Raw genomic sequence first — 18,492 nt, 5'->3', positions numbered from 1 at the left:
TTTACTTGAATCGAACTCGTGGGATGTATAACTGATGGGTTGTATGATTGTGAGCTGTATGACTCGTGGGATGTATGACTTGTGAGCTGTATAACTTATGGGCTGTATGACTAGTGAGTGTCGGTCTCGTGACGTGCGCCCTAAATATTCATGTAAACTACTCGAGCTGCTGCCTTGCAGATGTGTAATTGTGTGTTCATGTATGTTCCGTTGATGACGTTTCATGGTAAAGTCCCATTTCAAGGTTCATGAATTCAGCTTGCATAATTTATTCAGAAAAAGAAAAGAGTCCCTCATACACTTACAGGCAAACATTATCATAATAATATACCAGTATACACAAACACAAAGAATAAGAAGTAATGAAAACCAATACCAAACTGCTCTATATGTAATACTATATAAATGCTCGCTTATTCATGAATTTGCAGAAAATATGGTGAAATCTTGACATAAATCGACAGTTGTGAATATTGCATGGGATCCTAACTCTTTTACGTTGTGTCTTTTGTTTTCTTTAATATTTTTTTTTTTTCACAGATTCAAGACTTGAATTTGTATTATACCGAAGATCACCAAGATTTCGGGCATAAATCATCAGCGGGAGGTGACTTTGCCCAATGGGTGTGTGCTATGCCACGTCTTTCGATTTTCACTCTTTGTTGCCCCTACTTGCCTGAGAGTTTCCTCTCAACAGCCGTTACTTCAGCATCATCCTGTCAGGTATGTAATCTTTTAGTCATGTGCTTTTAGGATCATAGCACACCTCATTAAAAAAAAAAATGTTAACCACAATTCATATTATGACTTCCTTGATGATATTTTTTTTCTCTCGCAGATTGACATTTCAGTGCGGTGCTATACTTAAAATTTTGTATAACCGTAGTCATCCCCAATGTTTAACCCTCAATTCATTATAAAAGAAAGAACCGGTAAGGACACTTCTGTTACGTTGTTGATTTATTTGAAAATAAACAGAATAAAGGGATATGAAGAAAACGAGATAATACAAGCGCGCTCCTTGTCTTCCGTGGCAGAGATTTCGGCAAGACAAGATCTCAATTATTCTTTTTTGGTCTTCTTGGACCCTAAAGAAGTCATTTTTTTTTTTTTTAATGAATAAATGATCTCCCGGTGGCATTCATCAGTTTCAAGAATGAGGGATAGCCTGTGGTTCTACTGCTGCACAAAATAAAACAAGATAAGATTAATGAACTTAATCCACTTCTCTCTTCCCCGTATAGTCATGAATATTTAGCGCTGTGGCGAATTTTGCATGCTTTATACGAAACCTTTCTTGACCCCCAAAGTGGGTGAAGTCTTATTGATTCAACCCTCAAAGATGTTAATGCATATCGATCCTTATGACAACACAATGATTATAAAACGCTGACAACAACATAAAGGAAACATAATAAAGAGGAAAATGAAGTTTGAGGATACCTCAGATGGGGAATGAGAGTTGTATAGCTAACTTGATTTAATGGCTCAGTCAAGTGTCAGATGGCTGGGTCTGGATACTCCTTTGCCTTTTGTTTGTTTTTGAAAACCATTAAAACAGGGTAGGCCTACCTATCATAGTATTCTCGATCCAGCAACAGATCATTAGCTGATCAGAAATGTTCCATGAGTCCACTTGCCCCATACCATATTGATAACATGACACAATGTTGATATTCTTGATATAAATTCACACGCTTTAAATGCATTAAACCATAAAGTTAGCGATACTCTCCTTGTGAATTATGTACTTCTTCTGCTCTCTTTGCTAAAATGGTATCCTGGATTACTACAGAAGGGAGATGTTGTTTACATCAAACCTTAGTAAAAAAAAAAAAAAAAAATCACTTGACATCGGTGGCTTGGAATGCAAAAGTTAAAGACATGCTCCATTCTTTTCATAAGCACTGTTCTCACGTATTATGTTCCATTCTACACACTTCCTATATAAAACATTTTTTAATCCTCTCATCAGAAAGTGTAGCCGCAGTCGGAGGCATTATTATTTTTGTGTTGACCGTCCACTCTTCCATGCTTGAACCACAGGCGGTGCTGACCCTGACTATATTGTTCTTGATCTTTTTATGTAAAATATTTTTTGTATGATTTTTTTTTCAAGTACGGAAATAAAACAAACAGACAATGGCAATATTCCAAAATCTTAAATCACACGTCGTATGTTTAAGTGCGCTGAACCATTGAATTTGTGGTCGATTTCTTTGTATAACATTGTAGTAAAATGAACATCTTCCAGTCACAAACTGCAAGACAGTGGTATCGTGAAAAAGGACAGAGAATAGATTTTAGTATAATAGACATGGTTTGATCTTCTTTCCATGACTAGAATATATGTAAACATTTCCCAGGCTTCTCTATCACTAACCGAAAACAGTGACCCTTGATTTTGAGACACATCTTATGATAAAAGACAATTCACATGTGTAGATTTTAAGTCCCTTTGATTGATAATGAATTATGTATATTGAAAGACACTGTGCATTTCTGCTGTTTTCCGTGTATGAACGAAAATAAAAGCTAGATGTTGACAGTTTCCAGGAAAAGAAAAATAGTGCAACTCGTTTATCATCTGAACAACGCCCGTCTTGAATCTGTTGAATTCGTGAAGTACTTGGGTGCAACCATCACTCCTGATTTGAAGTGGACCCAACACATCAACAATACTGTCAATAAAGCCAATAGCGTCCTTGTATTTCTAAGACGCAACTTTCACTTAAAATCCGCTGATGTCAAAGTCACAGCTTGCAAACATTTTCTCGACCAATTGAAGAGTTTGCTTTCTCTGTTTGGGATCCATTTTCCGAGAACCTAATCCACAAAGTGATGATGGTCCCTAGAAGAGCTGGGAAATTCACTTTGAATCGCTACCAAAATACCTCAAGTGTCACTATAATGCTGCAAAGGCTTGATTGGACCACTCTGGAACAGGCTAACAATTATGCACAAAATACACAATGATCTGACTCATCTTTCGGCACAGGACTATGACATCAAGCAGGTTACTCAGTTGACAAGAGCCACCCAACCACATTCTTATCAGATACCATACTCTAGAACTAAATTGCATCGCCATTCGTTCTTTCCGATATAACAGTGAGGAGCTAGAATTCTCTGTCCTCGAAAATTGTTGCAGCGCCATCTGTGGGAGCATTCCTTAACCGACTAACGGTTGATCACAGCCGCTGCGGCTAGTCTGTCTTTTGTTCGACATTTTTTTTTTGTTATTTGCTTGTAGATATCTATAAATAAACAACATTACAATGTTAATAACACAGTCTGCAAGAATCTTCAGCTTATTAAAGGAGGCAGACCTAACCACGAGACGAAGAAAAAGAAGAAGAAGGGAAAAAGAAGAAGAAGAAGAAGAAGAAGAAGAAGAAGAAGAAGACATGATCAAAGATTGAATGTACACTGTTTTCAATAGTTTGATCTTGTGTCTTCGGATTAGAATCTATACACATGTATAATAATGATGATGAAAATGTTTTTTTTTTTTTTTTTTTTTTTTTTTGGGGGGGGGGGGGAACATGCATAGCAGCCCGCAGGCTGAATTACAAACATTTTACATGAATAAGTGTGAGAAAATTGAAATATAATATAGAAAAAAGGCATAAAAAGAAAAAAAGAAAACAACAAAAATATTATGGTTAAACATTGCACAATGAAATTTAACATGATCATTAATGGTCATGTCATGTACCTCCAAACGTGTGTCTATTCCAAAGTATACTTGATTACAAACACCAAACAAATCAAATAAAACCAAAGCCAGTACCCAAATCAGATGATTAACATATTTTGCTCGTTGTACATAATGCACACATAATGCCCGTGGAAGCTGCAGGACCTAGTGTGAAGTTGGAGACAAGAGAGAGAGAGAGAGAGAGAGAGAGAGAGAGAGATAGATAGATAGAGAGAGAGAGAGAGAGAGGGGGGGGGGAAGGGTAGAGGAAGAGGGAGGGAGGGAGAGAGGAGGACGTATCCCAACGTGTTTCAGAGAGGGATAGAAAGAGGTTTAAGAAGTTGCAAAAAGGAGATGTAATCAGGATGTTCAAAATCATATTAAGAACTGAAACAAACAAGCTTTAGCTTGATTTTAATTCAAAGATTGTAACTGTCAGAAATTGTCACACAGACTGGTAAATAATAATTACCAAAAGATATGTTACATAATAATAATGATATTCAGTCTTCATATTGTGTTATATTGAAAATATATTACATAACGGTATCCTATGTAAAATAATAATCAAGTAAAATCTTTTAACATTCAACCTTATCAACCTGCAACTGATCAATCTACAAACATATCCAATCTGAATTATACCTTTTGTGGGAGCTATAATGTGAATACAGAGCAATAATAAAATTACCTGGAGTACATATCCTGTTCATCAAAATAAACTTAGTAGTAGTGTCAGTAATAATAGTAGTAGTAGTAATGAAAATAGTAATAATAATGATAATGATAATAATAGAAATAAAGAACAATATACATGCATTATATATATATATATACATATATATATATATACATATGTATATATATATATATGTATATATACATATACATATATGTACATATGCATATATATATATACATATATATGTATATATACATATATATATATACATATATATATATATGTTTTTCTTCACTTCTTTCTACAAGAAGTGAAGAAATGAATCTCTAAGAATCTGAGACTAGACCTATATTATATGCATATTTTTCATTATTTACAAAAGGTAATGTTAAGATTTTATTATATTTCGCATTGACCACTTACCTTTTATGTTAAATTGATTATCCGCAAATTTATCATATTCTCATCATTACAGTAAACAGATGCTTCGATATTTGGTTATGATTATTATGAGCTTATTTTTTCATTTTTTTCTCCATGTGTAATTGATGCTTGATTGATGCTTGATAGGCGTCTTTACATGCTTTTTTTCGATGTTTATCTACGAAAAAATGGAGTCACAAAAGTCAAATATTACATGGATGTATACATAAAGTAATGTATTTATATATAGTATATATAGCATACATTGGCATGCATATAATATACACATACGCTCGGAACTGTTGAGTTTGAGTTTAGTCTTCATTGAGATTTTAATTGAGTTAATGTTGAGATTTCATTATATTTGTATTGAACACTATTTTTTTTAATATGATGTCTTGATTATCCGTATAATATACAACGGCCTAGCCAGGATTTCATCTTAGGGGGGGGGGGGGGGGGCGGTGAGTCTGCGAGGGAGCGAAGCGACCGAGCCCGAGCGAGCGGAGCGAGCGAGGGGGGGGGGGAGGGTGTGGGAGGGGGTGTCCCCCCTCCCACGGTAAAAACTTTTTGCATTTTGATGTTGTAAATGGTGCAATTTGATGCATGTTTTTGCCCGTTTTATCGACGTGAAACAGTCCCACTTGTTTATGGTAGCAGTTTATTTTAATGTAGATTATCATTGAACAATTTGCCTATAAAAGGGTATAATTTAGATACACTTCTTGTATTAATTCTTTTCACTGAATATCATGAACGCGACTGAACCCGAGCGAGCGGAGCGAGCGAGGGGGGGGGGGGGAGGGTGTGGGAGGGGGGTGTCCCCCCCTCCCACGGTAAAAACTTTTTGCATTTTGATGTTGTAAATGGTGCAATTTGATGCATGTTTTTGCGCGTTTTATCGACGTGAAACAGTCCCACTTGTTTATGGTAGCAGTTTATTTTGATGTAGATTATTATTGAACAATTTGCCTATAAAAGGGTATAATTTAGATACACTTCTTGTATTAATTCTTTTCACTGAATATCATGAACGCGACTGAACCCGAGCGAGCGGAGCGAGCGAGGGGGTAGGGGAGGGTGTGGGAGGGGGGTGTCCCCCCTCCCACGGTAAGAACTTTTTGCATTTTGATGTTGTAAATGGTGCAATTTGATGCATGTTTTTGCGCGTTTTATCGACGTGAAACAGTCCCACTTGTTTAAGGTATATAGCAGTATATTTTAGTGTAGATTATTATTGAACAATTTGTCTATAAAATGATATAATTTAAATACACTTCTTGTATTAATTCTTTTCACTGAATATCATGAACGCGACTGAACCCGAGCGAGTGGAGCGAGCGATGGGGGGGGGGGGGGGGGGGAGGGTGTGGGAGGGGATGTCCCCCTCCCACGGTGTGAGAACTTTTTGGATTTTGATGTTGGAAATGGTGCAATTTGATGCATGTTTTTGCGTATTTTAACGAGTTGAAACAGTGCCACTTCTTTAAGGTTGCAGTATATTTTAGTGTAGATTATTAATTCATTGAACAATTTGCCTATAAAATGATATAATTAAAATACACTTCTTGTATTAATTCTTTTCACTGAATATCATGAACGCGACTGAACCCGAGCGAGTGGAGCGAGCGAGGGGGGAGGGGAGGGTGTGGGAGGGGGGTGTCCCCCCTCCCACGGTGAGAACTTTTTGCATTTTGATGTTGTAAATGGTGCAATTTGATGCATGTTTTTGCGTGTTTTAACGAGTTGAAACAGTCCCACTTGTTTAAGGTTGCAGTATATTTTAGTGTAGATTATTATTGAACAATTTGCCTATAAAATGGTATAATTTAAATACACTAGTCTTCTTGTATTAATTCTTACACTGAATATCATGAACGCTGTCTGTTCAGCAATCAAACAGAAAAAGCATGCACACGAGGGTGTAGATAGGGGCATATCCCCTGCCACACGAAGGTGATTTTGCGTTTTCAGACCTGAAATTCAGCGATCTGGTGCAAATTTTTGGTGCAATACTTTTTCATCGAAGTGTTAAAATCACGGAATTTAGCTCTTATTCCGAATGTACACCATCTGTGTGTATGTATAAAGTCTAGTGAGGTAGAGCTTAGGGGAAGGGGGATTCCCCCTCCCGCTCGTGGAGCTTTTGCGTTTTTAGAATTAAAATAAAGCGATCTGGGTATAGCCACTGTCTACTTCTATGGATGGCGGGGGGGGGGGGGGGGGGCGAGCAGGGAGAAGGCGTGGGCGAGTGTTATCTCCACCCTTCCCTTCCGATGGAGCTTTTGCCTTTTTAAGGTTGAAATTGAGATATCTCGTATACGCATATTTGATGGAATCAACATTTGGGAAATAAAAAAAAAAAAAAAAAAAAAAAAAAAAAACCTGATTTGGGGGGGGGGGGGGGCTGAGGGAGGAAAGGGTCGATTAAAAGGGGGAATTCCCTTTATACATGAGGGAACCTTGCGTTTTCGGAATATAAGTGATAAGTCTTGTGCACTCAGAATTATTCATAATTTTTTGTAAATCTAAAAAGTGTACATAGCTAGGAAAAGAGGCACAGAGGGGGAGGGTTTGGGAGGGGGATACCCCCTCCCAAGCATGAGAGATTTTGCATATTTTGAATTGAAATTCAACGATCTGGTGCACACTTTGAGTGAAATATTTAAAAAAAATATCTTATTTGATGAAAGGTTGCAAAGGAGACCCGCTTCATGTGCATGCATACAGCATACACGCATTTTTTTTTCCGCCTCCCAAATCCCCGGTCCAAATCTTAGAGGGGGGGGGGGGGGGGGGGGGGGGCGACCGCCCCCATCGCCCCCCCCCTGGCTACGCCAGTGATAATATATATATATATATATACAATTTTTATTTTTACAGTAAACAGATGCTCTAATAACTAGTTGTATTATTAGCTCATTCCTTTTAATTTCTTCTCCATTTGTAATCAATGCTTTATATGCGTCTTTTCTTCGATGTTTATCTACGAAAAAAATAGAATCGCTAAAGTCTATTATTACAAGGACGTATATATAGCAATGTATTTTTATAAAGAGTATATATAGCATAGTATGATTCAAACAAGCACTTGAAACTTTTGTTGAGTCTGAGTTCAGTCTTCATTGAGATTTCACTTTCTACCATACCCCTATACGTATCAGCGCTCTCCTTGACAACGCAGCTCCAGGGCAACGCACTACGCGCATGACGCGCATAGCATTGTTGTTATGATTCATGTTTATTGTGGTAAATGGAAATATGCGGTATGTTATTGTTGCGTCAATGCGTTGAGGCGCGTTGTGTCCATGCCAATGGCGCAGTGTGCGTGTGGTTGGCATGGGCACAACGCAACTTTTATTTTTCATGTGAATATAATGACGCAGATTGATTGATTCTTGATTCTTCACTTTCACTTGAGAGAGAATGGACATACAAATGTATTCTCTACGAGCTCTGCTATGTTGAATAGTTAATAGGCCTGTATCTGTTATTCACTCTGTATTCGACATGTAGCTGAGGATAATGCGGAGTTTATACATGTATCGGCAGACTTAACCCCGGGACACAGTTACACACTGTGGGAGTTACTGCGTGTTGGGGCTGGTCGCAGTTACGGCAGACTGAGACTGTTTGATTTGTTCAATAAAATCTATGCAACGTCAACTGGAGACTGTCAGCGTCATCATTAACCCGGCTTACAACAAATGGTGTCAGGAGTGGGATGATGACAGCCTGACGGAGTGATCCACTTCATCCAGTTGAAGAACCCTGATCGACGAATAACAGCCTCGAGTATGACGGAATAATGGTCCACGTTTCGCTCCGAGGAGACCTGCTGTTTTGACTACACTTTGGTAGCGGACAGGAGCATGGAGGAGCGCTGGGTAATCTTGATCTTGATCTTGATGGTGTAGGTTGATCAGCCCTGGTAGAGCAGCACTACTCTGTGAGGCAGCTTCAAGACGATCAGGCTCGTCGATGGTGGGCTGGAGACTGGAGCTGATGGTGCGTCGGGAGTTTTGCTGTGGACGTCGGAGTGCGCTGGCGTGCGTCGGGGGCGGCTGAACATCAATCGGGATGCGAAATCGACGGTTACAGAGCTGCGATGTGGCATCTCACGCACTGAGCAAGTATTTGGTAACTGAAATAATGGATGATGCTGAACTTTCGTTTAACCGATTGGACTTCATGCAGATTTTGGACCTAGCGAGATGCCATTTGGGCATTACGTTTCATGTTTGAAAATGACGTGTCTTAATTATTGGTCAGTTTAACTGCGTATTAGTCATGTGTGAACAGTTTGTTTATAAGGATGTGCAAAGTGATGGGAATTGCTCTTCGTCATCATATCGACAGGCAATAGGGTTGTGTGTAAATCTCGCTCTAGGCCATGCTCAGATTGAAAAGTTTAGTGGGTGTTGTGAAGATGGCACTGAAACACCTTTTTCTAACTGGATGGAAGGATTCAATTTTATTATTGAACCTTTCCATTTCAATGATGAGGAGAAGGCTTGGGTTTTGGTGAGCAACCTCACGGGGCCAGCAAGAGAGGAGATTCTTTATTGTCTGTCTGACGAGAAGCGGAGGAGTTTCACAGAGATTGTAAAAGCTCTCCGTCTATGTTTTAGTCGAGAGAATTCTCACTATTTACGATGTTTGCTCTATAATCGTGTACAACATGATAATGAAGACTTGGCAGACTTCAGTAGGGATCTCATTCGTCTTTATGCCAAATTGGTAGATGCTGCAGACGATGAGAAGGAAGCTGCGGCTCTGAGGCAGCTTAGGGATGAAGCTCTGTCAAATCAGTTTGTCAGTGGAACACGAGATGAGAGGGAACGAATTTTGTTGAGGCGTTTGCACATGAAAAATAGGGGAGGCCGATTTGAAGTGCTGAGGAGAGAAGCACTGTTAGTTCTCCGTGAAGATTGTATGCTAGAGGGAGATGGGCTGAAAATTGGGAGTGCTGATGCTGGAACACAAGGAGTGTTCACCGACCCAGTTGCTCAGCAGCTAGATCTTTCCTCAGATACAGCTGGACAGGAGAAGGAGGATACCATATCTACTCTTTTGGATGGGGGATCGCAAATTCTGGGTTGCGTTGATGTAGATGAGGGTGGTGCAGAAATTGATGCTGGGGGACATGGACATGAGTCATGTGATGAACAGGTTGATGCAAAGGATTTAGATGCTGGGGTGCTTCTAATTGCACAACCTGTAGGAGAGGGTACCAAGAGGGTTCCCGAATTATCACTTGAAGGTCAGGATGTCCAAAAGCATGCAAACGTGCAGCCACAAAGAACTAACGTAGCGCCAAAGGAGCGGTCAATTCCAAAAGGGGAGAACATTTCTCATGGTGACATTGTTGTCAATAATGTAACAACAAGGGAGGCATGCATACCTAACTGTAACATGTGGAAGCATGGATGTCATGTTCAGGGAACGGTATGGGGGCCCTGGGAGTCAAATTGGAGACCGGATTTGGGGTTGGTCGCTGCAGGTTAGAAATCCGCTGTCCGTTCATGGAATTTGTTGTGAGTTGATTCGCTTACAGTGTATACGTTCATGACTGCAGCTGAAACTTGTGTACCATCTCAAGTAGCAATGGAATTAGGAACTATGCGCATTTAGAAATGCAATATCGATGCGAGAAATCAATGGTTGTTTTGATAATTATGTGATTGATAAGAAGTTTTTAATGAGATATTGGAATAGTGATATGAAAGTATTTTAAATCGCTATTACGTGGAAAAACGAAGGAACTATAATAATAGCCATTGTTTTAATTGTTTTGTTGGCAGCTGAACAACATGGCATTCTGACAATATTTAGTGGTTGTTCAGTGATTCAGGAACGTTTGATAATGAGATATAGTTGGTCGAGAATTCATGCTTTGAATGATCCCTTAATTTGTGTGAAGTTTTGTAAATGAGCAAATCGCTGACTGTGACGATATGACACATAAAGCGGGGAAGCTTATTTTTGTTAGTAGTGAATTCTAACATTCTGTGACTTCACTTTGTTTCAACTGTGAATTTCGTGGTATGTGTTATATTGATTCATTGAGAAATACATTACTTTTAGGAAATCGATTATTATCATACGGGTCGTATGATATAATCGCGGGGAAGTTGTGTTGTTGTATGCATTTGGCATGTGTATTAAGAGACTTGTCTATATATTGCGTTTTGTTTTCTCGGATATTCTGTACATAACTGACAGTGTGGGACGGCTGAGTTCTACATCGAAACGGAACTGAAGAAAATTGTAACATATTGATGTGTTATTCTCTTGGCGCGGAACATTTATGCCATGTATCAAATATGAGTTTGTATGATTTACTGTAAATTTGGAAGATTCAAGAGTTTCAGCTCTTGGCAGATTTCATGTATAAAGTTCAATTTTGTAGTATTTCGACGTTTGTATATTTGACTGGAAAAGCGGGGAACACACGCTTTCCTGAAGTATATTTTGTATATGTGCTGTTAATCCGCTCTTATATGGAATTGCTGTAAAGTGTAATGATTTGACACGAAGAGCGGGGAATTTTTTGTTATGTATTATTATGTATAATGTTATGAAAATGATATGATGTAATTGGGATTATATAACCCATGGTTGTGTTATATAATCGCGGGGAAGTTTGTGGTAAATGGAAATATGCGGTATGTTATTGTTGCGTCAATGCGTTGAGGCGCGTTGTGTCCATGCCAATGGCGCAGTGTGCGTGTGGTTGGCATGGGCACAACGCAACTTTTATTTTTCATGTGAATATAATGACGCAGATTGATTGATTCTTGATTCTTCACTTTCACTTGAGAGAGAATGGACATACAAATGTATTCTCTACGAGCTCTGCTATGTTGAATAGTTAATAGGCCTGTATCTGTTATTCACTCTGTATTCGACATGTAGCTGAGGATAATGCGGAGTTTATACATGTATCGGCAGACTTAACCCCGGGACACAGTTACACACTGTGGGAGTTACTGCGTGTTGGGGCTGGTCGCAGTTACGGCAGACTGAGACTGTTTGATTTGTTCAATAAAATCTATGCAACGTCAACTGGAGACTGTCAGCGTCATCATTAACCCGGCTTACAACATTATCATTGTCCATCATTGTCTTTGCACTGACGAAGGTCTGAGGCAGACCGAAAATTTTGTAATAAATTTTTTTTTTGTAATCGTTGGATCCATGGCGTACTTGAGATTCTTTCTTCTTATATATATATATATATATATATATATATATATATATGCATATTAAACTGTGTATCAAAAAGGTCTATAACCTCTAACATGGCCATGTCGGCGATAATTTGGTAACTCCCACAAAGGCTAACCCATTATTCATTTTTCTCTCTTCATATTCAAGACATGTTTTTTTTTTTATTTTTTCACTGCGAACTGTGTGTTGAATATGAACAAAGAAAATGGACTGTGTGGGTTGGCTTTTTTCTCCCTTTATTGCCAATATGATTAGCATCTATTTTTTCTTTTAATTTTGAGAATCCTTCCGTACACAGTGGTTTTAAAAGGGTGGAGATCGAAAAAATCTAAGTAGGTCCTGCCCTGTTAGTATCAATGTGCCATGATATCTTTGAATGATTTTAGTATTTGATCAAAATCTGAGCACAACTTCGACAAGCAGGATGAATGACCAAAGTTCATTTGGATCACCGGGTCAGCTGACCTTTTTTTTTTTTACACTTCTTTGTCTTCATTTGAAAATAGAGTACATCTTACTGTTTTCGACCCGATAACTGATCACTTGCTTAATTGGGAGAATCCATGATTTCACTGCTTATCATATCGAATTCCCTGTCCTTCAAAATTGCTGCAGCGCCATCTGTGGGAGCATTCCGTAACCGGCTAACGGTTCATCACACTGGCTAGTCTGTCTTTGTTCTCCATAACGTGTGCTTGTAAATATCTTTAAATAAACAGTATTGTAATGTAAATAACACAGTCTGCAAGAATCTTCATCTTATTGAAAGAGGCAGACTTAAACAAGAGAAGAAAAAGAAGGAGAAGACATGATTAAAATTTGTCTGTAAATTGTTTTCAATGGTTTGATCTTGTGTATTAGGATTGGAATCTATACACATGTACATAGATAATGATGAAAACAAATATGTTTTTATTGGACAACATCCATAGCAGCCCGCAGGCTGAATTGCAGACATTTTACGAGAGTGAGTGTGAGAACATTGAGGTAAAAGGAAAAAAAAAAGATGCATAAAAAAGAAAAAGACACACCCAAAAAAAATATCAGGGTTAAATATTGCACAATGAAAGCAATTTTTTATCATAAATAATGGCCATGTCATGTACATCCACATGTGTATCTATTCCAAATTATTATACTTGATAACAAAAACATACAAAATATTAAACAAATCAAATCAAACCTACGCCAATACTGAAGTCAGATGCTTAAACTCATTTTGCTCGTGCACATAATGCACGTCAAATGACCATGAAAACTGCAGGACCAAGTGTGAAGTTGGGAAAAAGAGAGAGTGTGTGTGGAGAGGGAGATACTAGTAGAGAGAGAGAGGGAGAAAGGGAGAGAGAGAGGGGAGGGGGGAAGGAAGAGAGAGAGAGAAAGGAAAAGAGGGAGACGGGGAGAGAGAAAAGTGGGGAGAAATGTCTCAAAACTAAACTGAGACCTGAAACAAACTTCCGAATTACAATTATCGTTAATTGTTACGCTGAGAATAATACTTTACAATAGAACACTAATTCGTTTACACTATAATCCAAATTGCAATAACATCAGTAAGAGGAATATAATCATATGTAACCATTTATCATAAAATGTCGTTAGAAATATGCGAAAAGTTTGTGATTACTGAAGAATAAGCATCCATCCCGCATTTATAAATCGGATTATATTGTATGAAAAATACATCACAGTACCATATCGTCGCTGGGGCGACAAGACCTTGTATCTCAAATTTTGGTATAAATTACTTTCTCAGACTATTGGTCAGGCAATTAGTCAAGTGATGTCCCGTTCAAGTTTCAGCTGCCCCAACCCCAATATAAGGTCACAATGGCATGCCAAAGGAAAACAAACAAACAAACAAACAAACATCTCACTGTATGTGGGTGCCTCGGCCACCATGACCCTTTTCCCAAACATTAAAGGGACACAGTCCTCACGAAATTTAAAAAAATATGTTGTTGTTGGTACCTCCAATGAACTACTTTCACCAAAAACAAACTTTAAAATCACCAAATAAGCTCGTACATTTTGGTTGAAAAAGTGTGACTCTGCATGGTGAATATGCTAATGAGCAAGTCTTGGCGGAGAGTCATACGTCGTCGATGCACAACTCTTCCCAGCCGTGTTCTGCTCGTTATCCGTACGCTCCCTAGTTTACCCGGATGCATGAAGACGTCGGTGGCTACTCCGACTCGTATTTGACATTGTTTCTACGTTGTGTGTGTGTGTGTGTGTGTTTGTGTGTGTGTATGTATTGTGTATTATATTCGCACGTGTGGACGGTACAACTAGATGATAGATCTACGGTAGATACGCGTACGCACCCCGTACGCGGTTTGCCTTTCGCACTTTTCCAGTCTCAAGCGCAGCTGCAGCCCTACCTGTCGCCGCTCATGCATGTTCTATAGTACGTACAGAGTGTACATATTTGTAGGTAGAAACGATTCTACACAGGCCTGCTAGTACACTACAGGGGCGACCGCATTCAGCGTCGTCTGGTCAGGCTATCTTACATCAGTAGTTTTGCTCGAATCGTGCAGAAAATTTCCCAGGAAAATCCTTTTTTCCGTCCCAGACCAACAAAAGTATCGTGAAAGGTGAGCTGTATGGCTGGGAAATGTCGGTAAAACGATGCCGAACAAAAGAAACTTAGGGCCTACAAAATCTCGAAATCGTGTTGTGACCTACCTGTGCGTGGACAATTTGTGAAGCGATGCTTTTACGTGGACCGGCAGGCTGTGGCCCTCGGTTATAAACCGAGAAAACTCCTGAAACCAGATGCAATCATGACCATTTGCTCACATGAGTTATAAAACAGAAACACCTCGAGCATCGACTTCGAAGAGAACCAAGGGAAAAAAGCATAGAGAGGTAAGGAAAGTGGCTAACTATGTTTAATTTACCGTGGGCCTGCAGCCGGGGTTGGACTGCAGTACAGTGCCACTGAGCTAGCTGCTGCCAGCGCCGACTGGACATGCACGGCAAAGTGGAGCGAAATCATAACCCTACGACCCCCTGTGTTTACCCTTCCCGGCTCACGTCTTATTTTTTTTTTTTTTCGAGGAAAGGCGATTATCTGACTACTTACAGAAATATTGAGATACAAACAATATTTTCTTTGAAGAATTCGACTCTCTCATGCACAGGTTATCTTCGGTTTGAATGCCAAAATCGACTGACGGAGTCGAGTGTACTGTGTATGTATACATTGGTATGGTAAGGATTTGCGCGCGAGAGTGGTTTCTACGCTAAGAAGTATGCAACACGGACGGAAGCTAGAAAACGACCGTGCCTATTTGATGTCAAGTTCATGGTATATTTGGTTTAAAAATACATATGAATTTATGTTTACAATATTAATTTTTCGTAAATTATATATATCTAAGCTTGAAATATTTTGTTTGAAATTATAAAACCACAAACTTTCACATTATATGATAAAATTGCAACTAATCATTTGAACACTTAAATTGGTTTTTAGAGGCACGGCTGTCAACTTGGTGAGTAGGGCATGCACTACGTAGCATCTTTTTGCCGGCTCTTTCACGATCGCTTGCAGGAATTATTTTTCAAAAATCGCGTACGGAGACAATTTTTGATGTCCAAGCGTATAAATTGGTGAAAGTTTATATTTTTTACTCTTCTTAATTATCAGTACAGTGAAAATCTCAGGACTGCTTCCCTTTAATGACATTGCATATACAAAATTTGTACGTTATCTGATCCTGCCACCCCAAGCACGACATACTTTGATTAAAACATAATACATGTGGAGAGATGACTGCATTGCTGACTGTGAGTTTTAGAATGCTTGATAATAATTCTAGAGACCTACACACACACACACACACACACACACAATCACACACACACAAAGAAAAGATTAGAGCCCCTTCAACTCACGCGAAGCCAAATTCATATCACATTTTAGTCATTTTTATTTAATGTACGTAATGCCCGTCTAGGTTGTAGAACATAGTATGAAACTGGAGAAAAGAGAGAGAGAGAGAGAGAGAGAGAGAGAGAGAGAGAGATAAAAAGAAAGTGAGTGGGTGAGTGGGGGGGGGGGGGCGGGGAGGGGGAGGGTGGGAGAGAGAAAGGTTTTAAAGGACGTTGCAAAAAGGAGGTGTAATCAGGATATACAAAAACATATTAAGAACTGAAACAAACAAGCTTCAGCTTAATTTTAATTCAAGGTATACATTTATCAGAAATTATCACACTGACTGGTATACAATAACCGAAAGATATGTTAATAATATAATGATATTCTGTCTTCACATTGTGTTATATTGAAAATTTATCACATTACGGTAACTGTAAAATAAAGATCATATGAAATTCTTTTAGTATTCAACCTTATCAACCTGCAACTTATCAATATGCAAACATATTTAAATGTCTGTGAATTATATACCTTGTGAGTTATAATGTGAACACAGAACAATCATAAAATAATCTGTACAATACAAGTACCACTTGAAAGCTTTAAACAACCAATCTCAAGATGAATTTACTTGTTAAATAAGGCATTTACACTGCTCCTGTAACGTTCCGTCCTGCACTTGATCTCCCTGAGTTTGTTGCTATGTCTTAGGGCTCTGTAGCTGCTCTGTGTTGGCGGAAACCAGTCTGGAAACCTCGCATAGAGAGTAGAGTGAGGCAGCGAACCTCAGACACAACTGATCTCTTCTATCACAGAGGGAAGTGATGTTGCACATGACACAGGCCTCCTTTTATGATTCATACCTATTACCCAAAATTATACGGAGCGCTCTTTTTTCGATGGGGTTACTTTGTTCATTAGTATTGTCATGGATGAATACCACACTGGTACACAATACTCTAGGACTGGTCTGATGTAGCTAGTGAAAATGGTTAGTAGGTCTTCAGATGGCGCCCTGTATCGTTTCATAACGCGGAGTACGTAGAGCTTCCTTGTAGCTCGCTTGACAATGACGTCGACATGCAAATCCTAACGAAGATTACTTTGAATAGGAACACCAAGGAGCTTGACCTTGTTTATCATTTTATTCCAATACATTGTCGTTCAGCTTAAGCTTGAGGGTGGGAGTGGTGTTTTGGTAAACGTGACACGCATCACTTTACATTTTAAAGGGATGAGATTCATGTCCTCTTCGGCACACCACTTGCTGAGTTCCTTGAGTGTGTCCGGGACAACACTTGCAGAGTTGAATTTCTTATTCTCAGCAATGGTCACGTCATCTACGCATTTCCAGTGCTCTTCTAAGGTGTCTGCTGGAGTGGATCGTTGATCATTGCGAGGAATACATGTATAAAACATGATTCAGGCTTCTACATTTGTCTTGGTTAATGTTGGTTTCTTCATATATGACGAGCTTGCTTCCTAAAGGCACTAAATCCATTGATAATGATATATTTAACGCTTTGGAAGCAAGCTCTTCATATGTTAATTTTGCATTCTCGCCATTATCATATGATTATGATTATTTGTCACCTTTTTATCAATATTTTGACTCACCTCCTGTGCAGATTCAAGATCTGCACTTGCTTTTTGAGAGCATTCAGGACGATTCCCAATATCAGTCCTCGATGGGATATGACTAGGCCAGATGGGTATTTGATATGCCACGTCTTTCGAAGTTCAGTCTTGAGAGTCCCTACATGTCCGATACTTTCCTCTCAACAGCCGTCACCTCAACCTCAAAGTCTTAGAATTCAACTTTCCCCAGTATCTAAACAATGCCTGAATGTATTTATTTTTCTTAGTATTAAACTTAGTGTTTACATGTATTACCAGGGATCATGAGGTTAAAGGTGGAAACTCAAGCGAAAATATTTTTCTTTCACCATACTTCAGAAATGCTTCAAGGTATTCTCATGAAACTTAGTACATAATGATATACATATAGACCTATTCGGGTTCGTTGAGGGCAGCAGACAACTTTCGGTTACACGGCGCAGCCATTAGGTCTCGTTGCGCAGCGCCCTCCCCCCAGCCCCCCTCCCCCCCCCCCCCACTTCCGCCCACCCCCAGGGCAGCAGCAAAGAGGTTCAGTATGTAATAGAGTAAGCGCTCACCATTCAGTGCGTACAAATGAAAACGGGGCCAATTGAACAGTGGCGCACGCGCACGAAAGAGGTCGACTACCAGAAGCCCGAACCCGGAAGTGCCTATAGTAATAAACGTAAAGTACAGCTTCGAACATGGGGTTGGGTTGGAAAAATCATTATAATTTTAAGGAAAATCAATATTTGTCCATATGCCTCCGGATTTTATAAGTGAGATACATTCTCAAAACAGTATACGTGTTTTGATGAAAAAAGGACTTGCTCTAATGTGTTAAATATGTGCCTTAAACATGAAGCCAAAATTGCCAAACAGGCATTCATGCATTCATACTACATAATAGATTGCAGAGAGGTACAGTGTATGCTCTTTGGTATGGGAGTATTGATTTCACATAAT

The 18,492-nt window shown here is 39.1% G+C and overlaps 1 protein-coding gene across 1 annotated transcript in view; it reads left to right on the top strand.

Annotated features, from left to right (window-relative positions):
- LOC139733546 (uncharacterized) overlaps nt 1-18,492 on the top strand; it is a 93,185-nt gene that overhangs the window by 56,103 nt on the left and 18,590 nt on the right. The window contains exon 3 of the mRNA XM_071644352.1: nt 541-723. Coding sequence (XP_071500453.1) covers nt 541-723 — 183 coding nt within the window. The remainder of the gene's footprint in view (nt 1-540; nt 724-18,492) is intronic.

The sequence above is a fragment of the Diadema antillarum genome, unplaced genomic scaffold (assembly GCF_040938485.1).
Source record: "Diadema antillarum isolate AM-2024a unplaced genomic scaffold, OU_Dant_1.0 seq00000481_RagTag, whole genome shotgun sequence".
Taxonomy (NCBI): domain Eukaryota; kingdom Metazoa; phylum Echinodermata; class Echinoidea; order Diadematoida; family Diadematidae; genus Diadema; species Diadema antillarum.
Note: the sequence above shows the minus strand (reverse complement) of the source record. Positions and strands in the feature narration are given on the sequence as shown.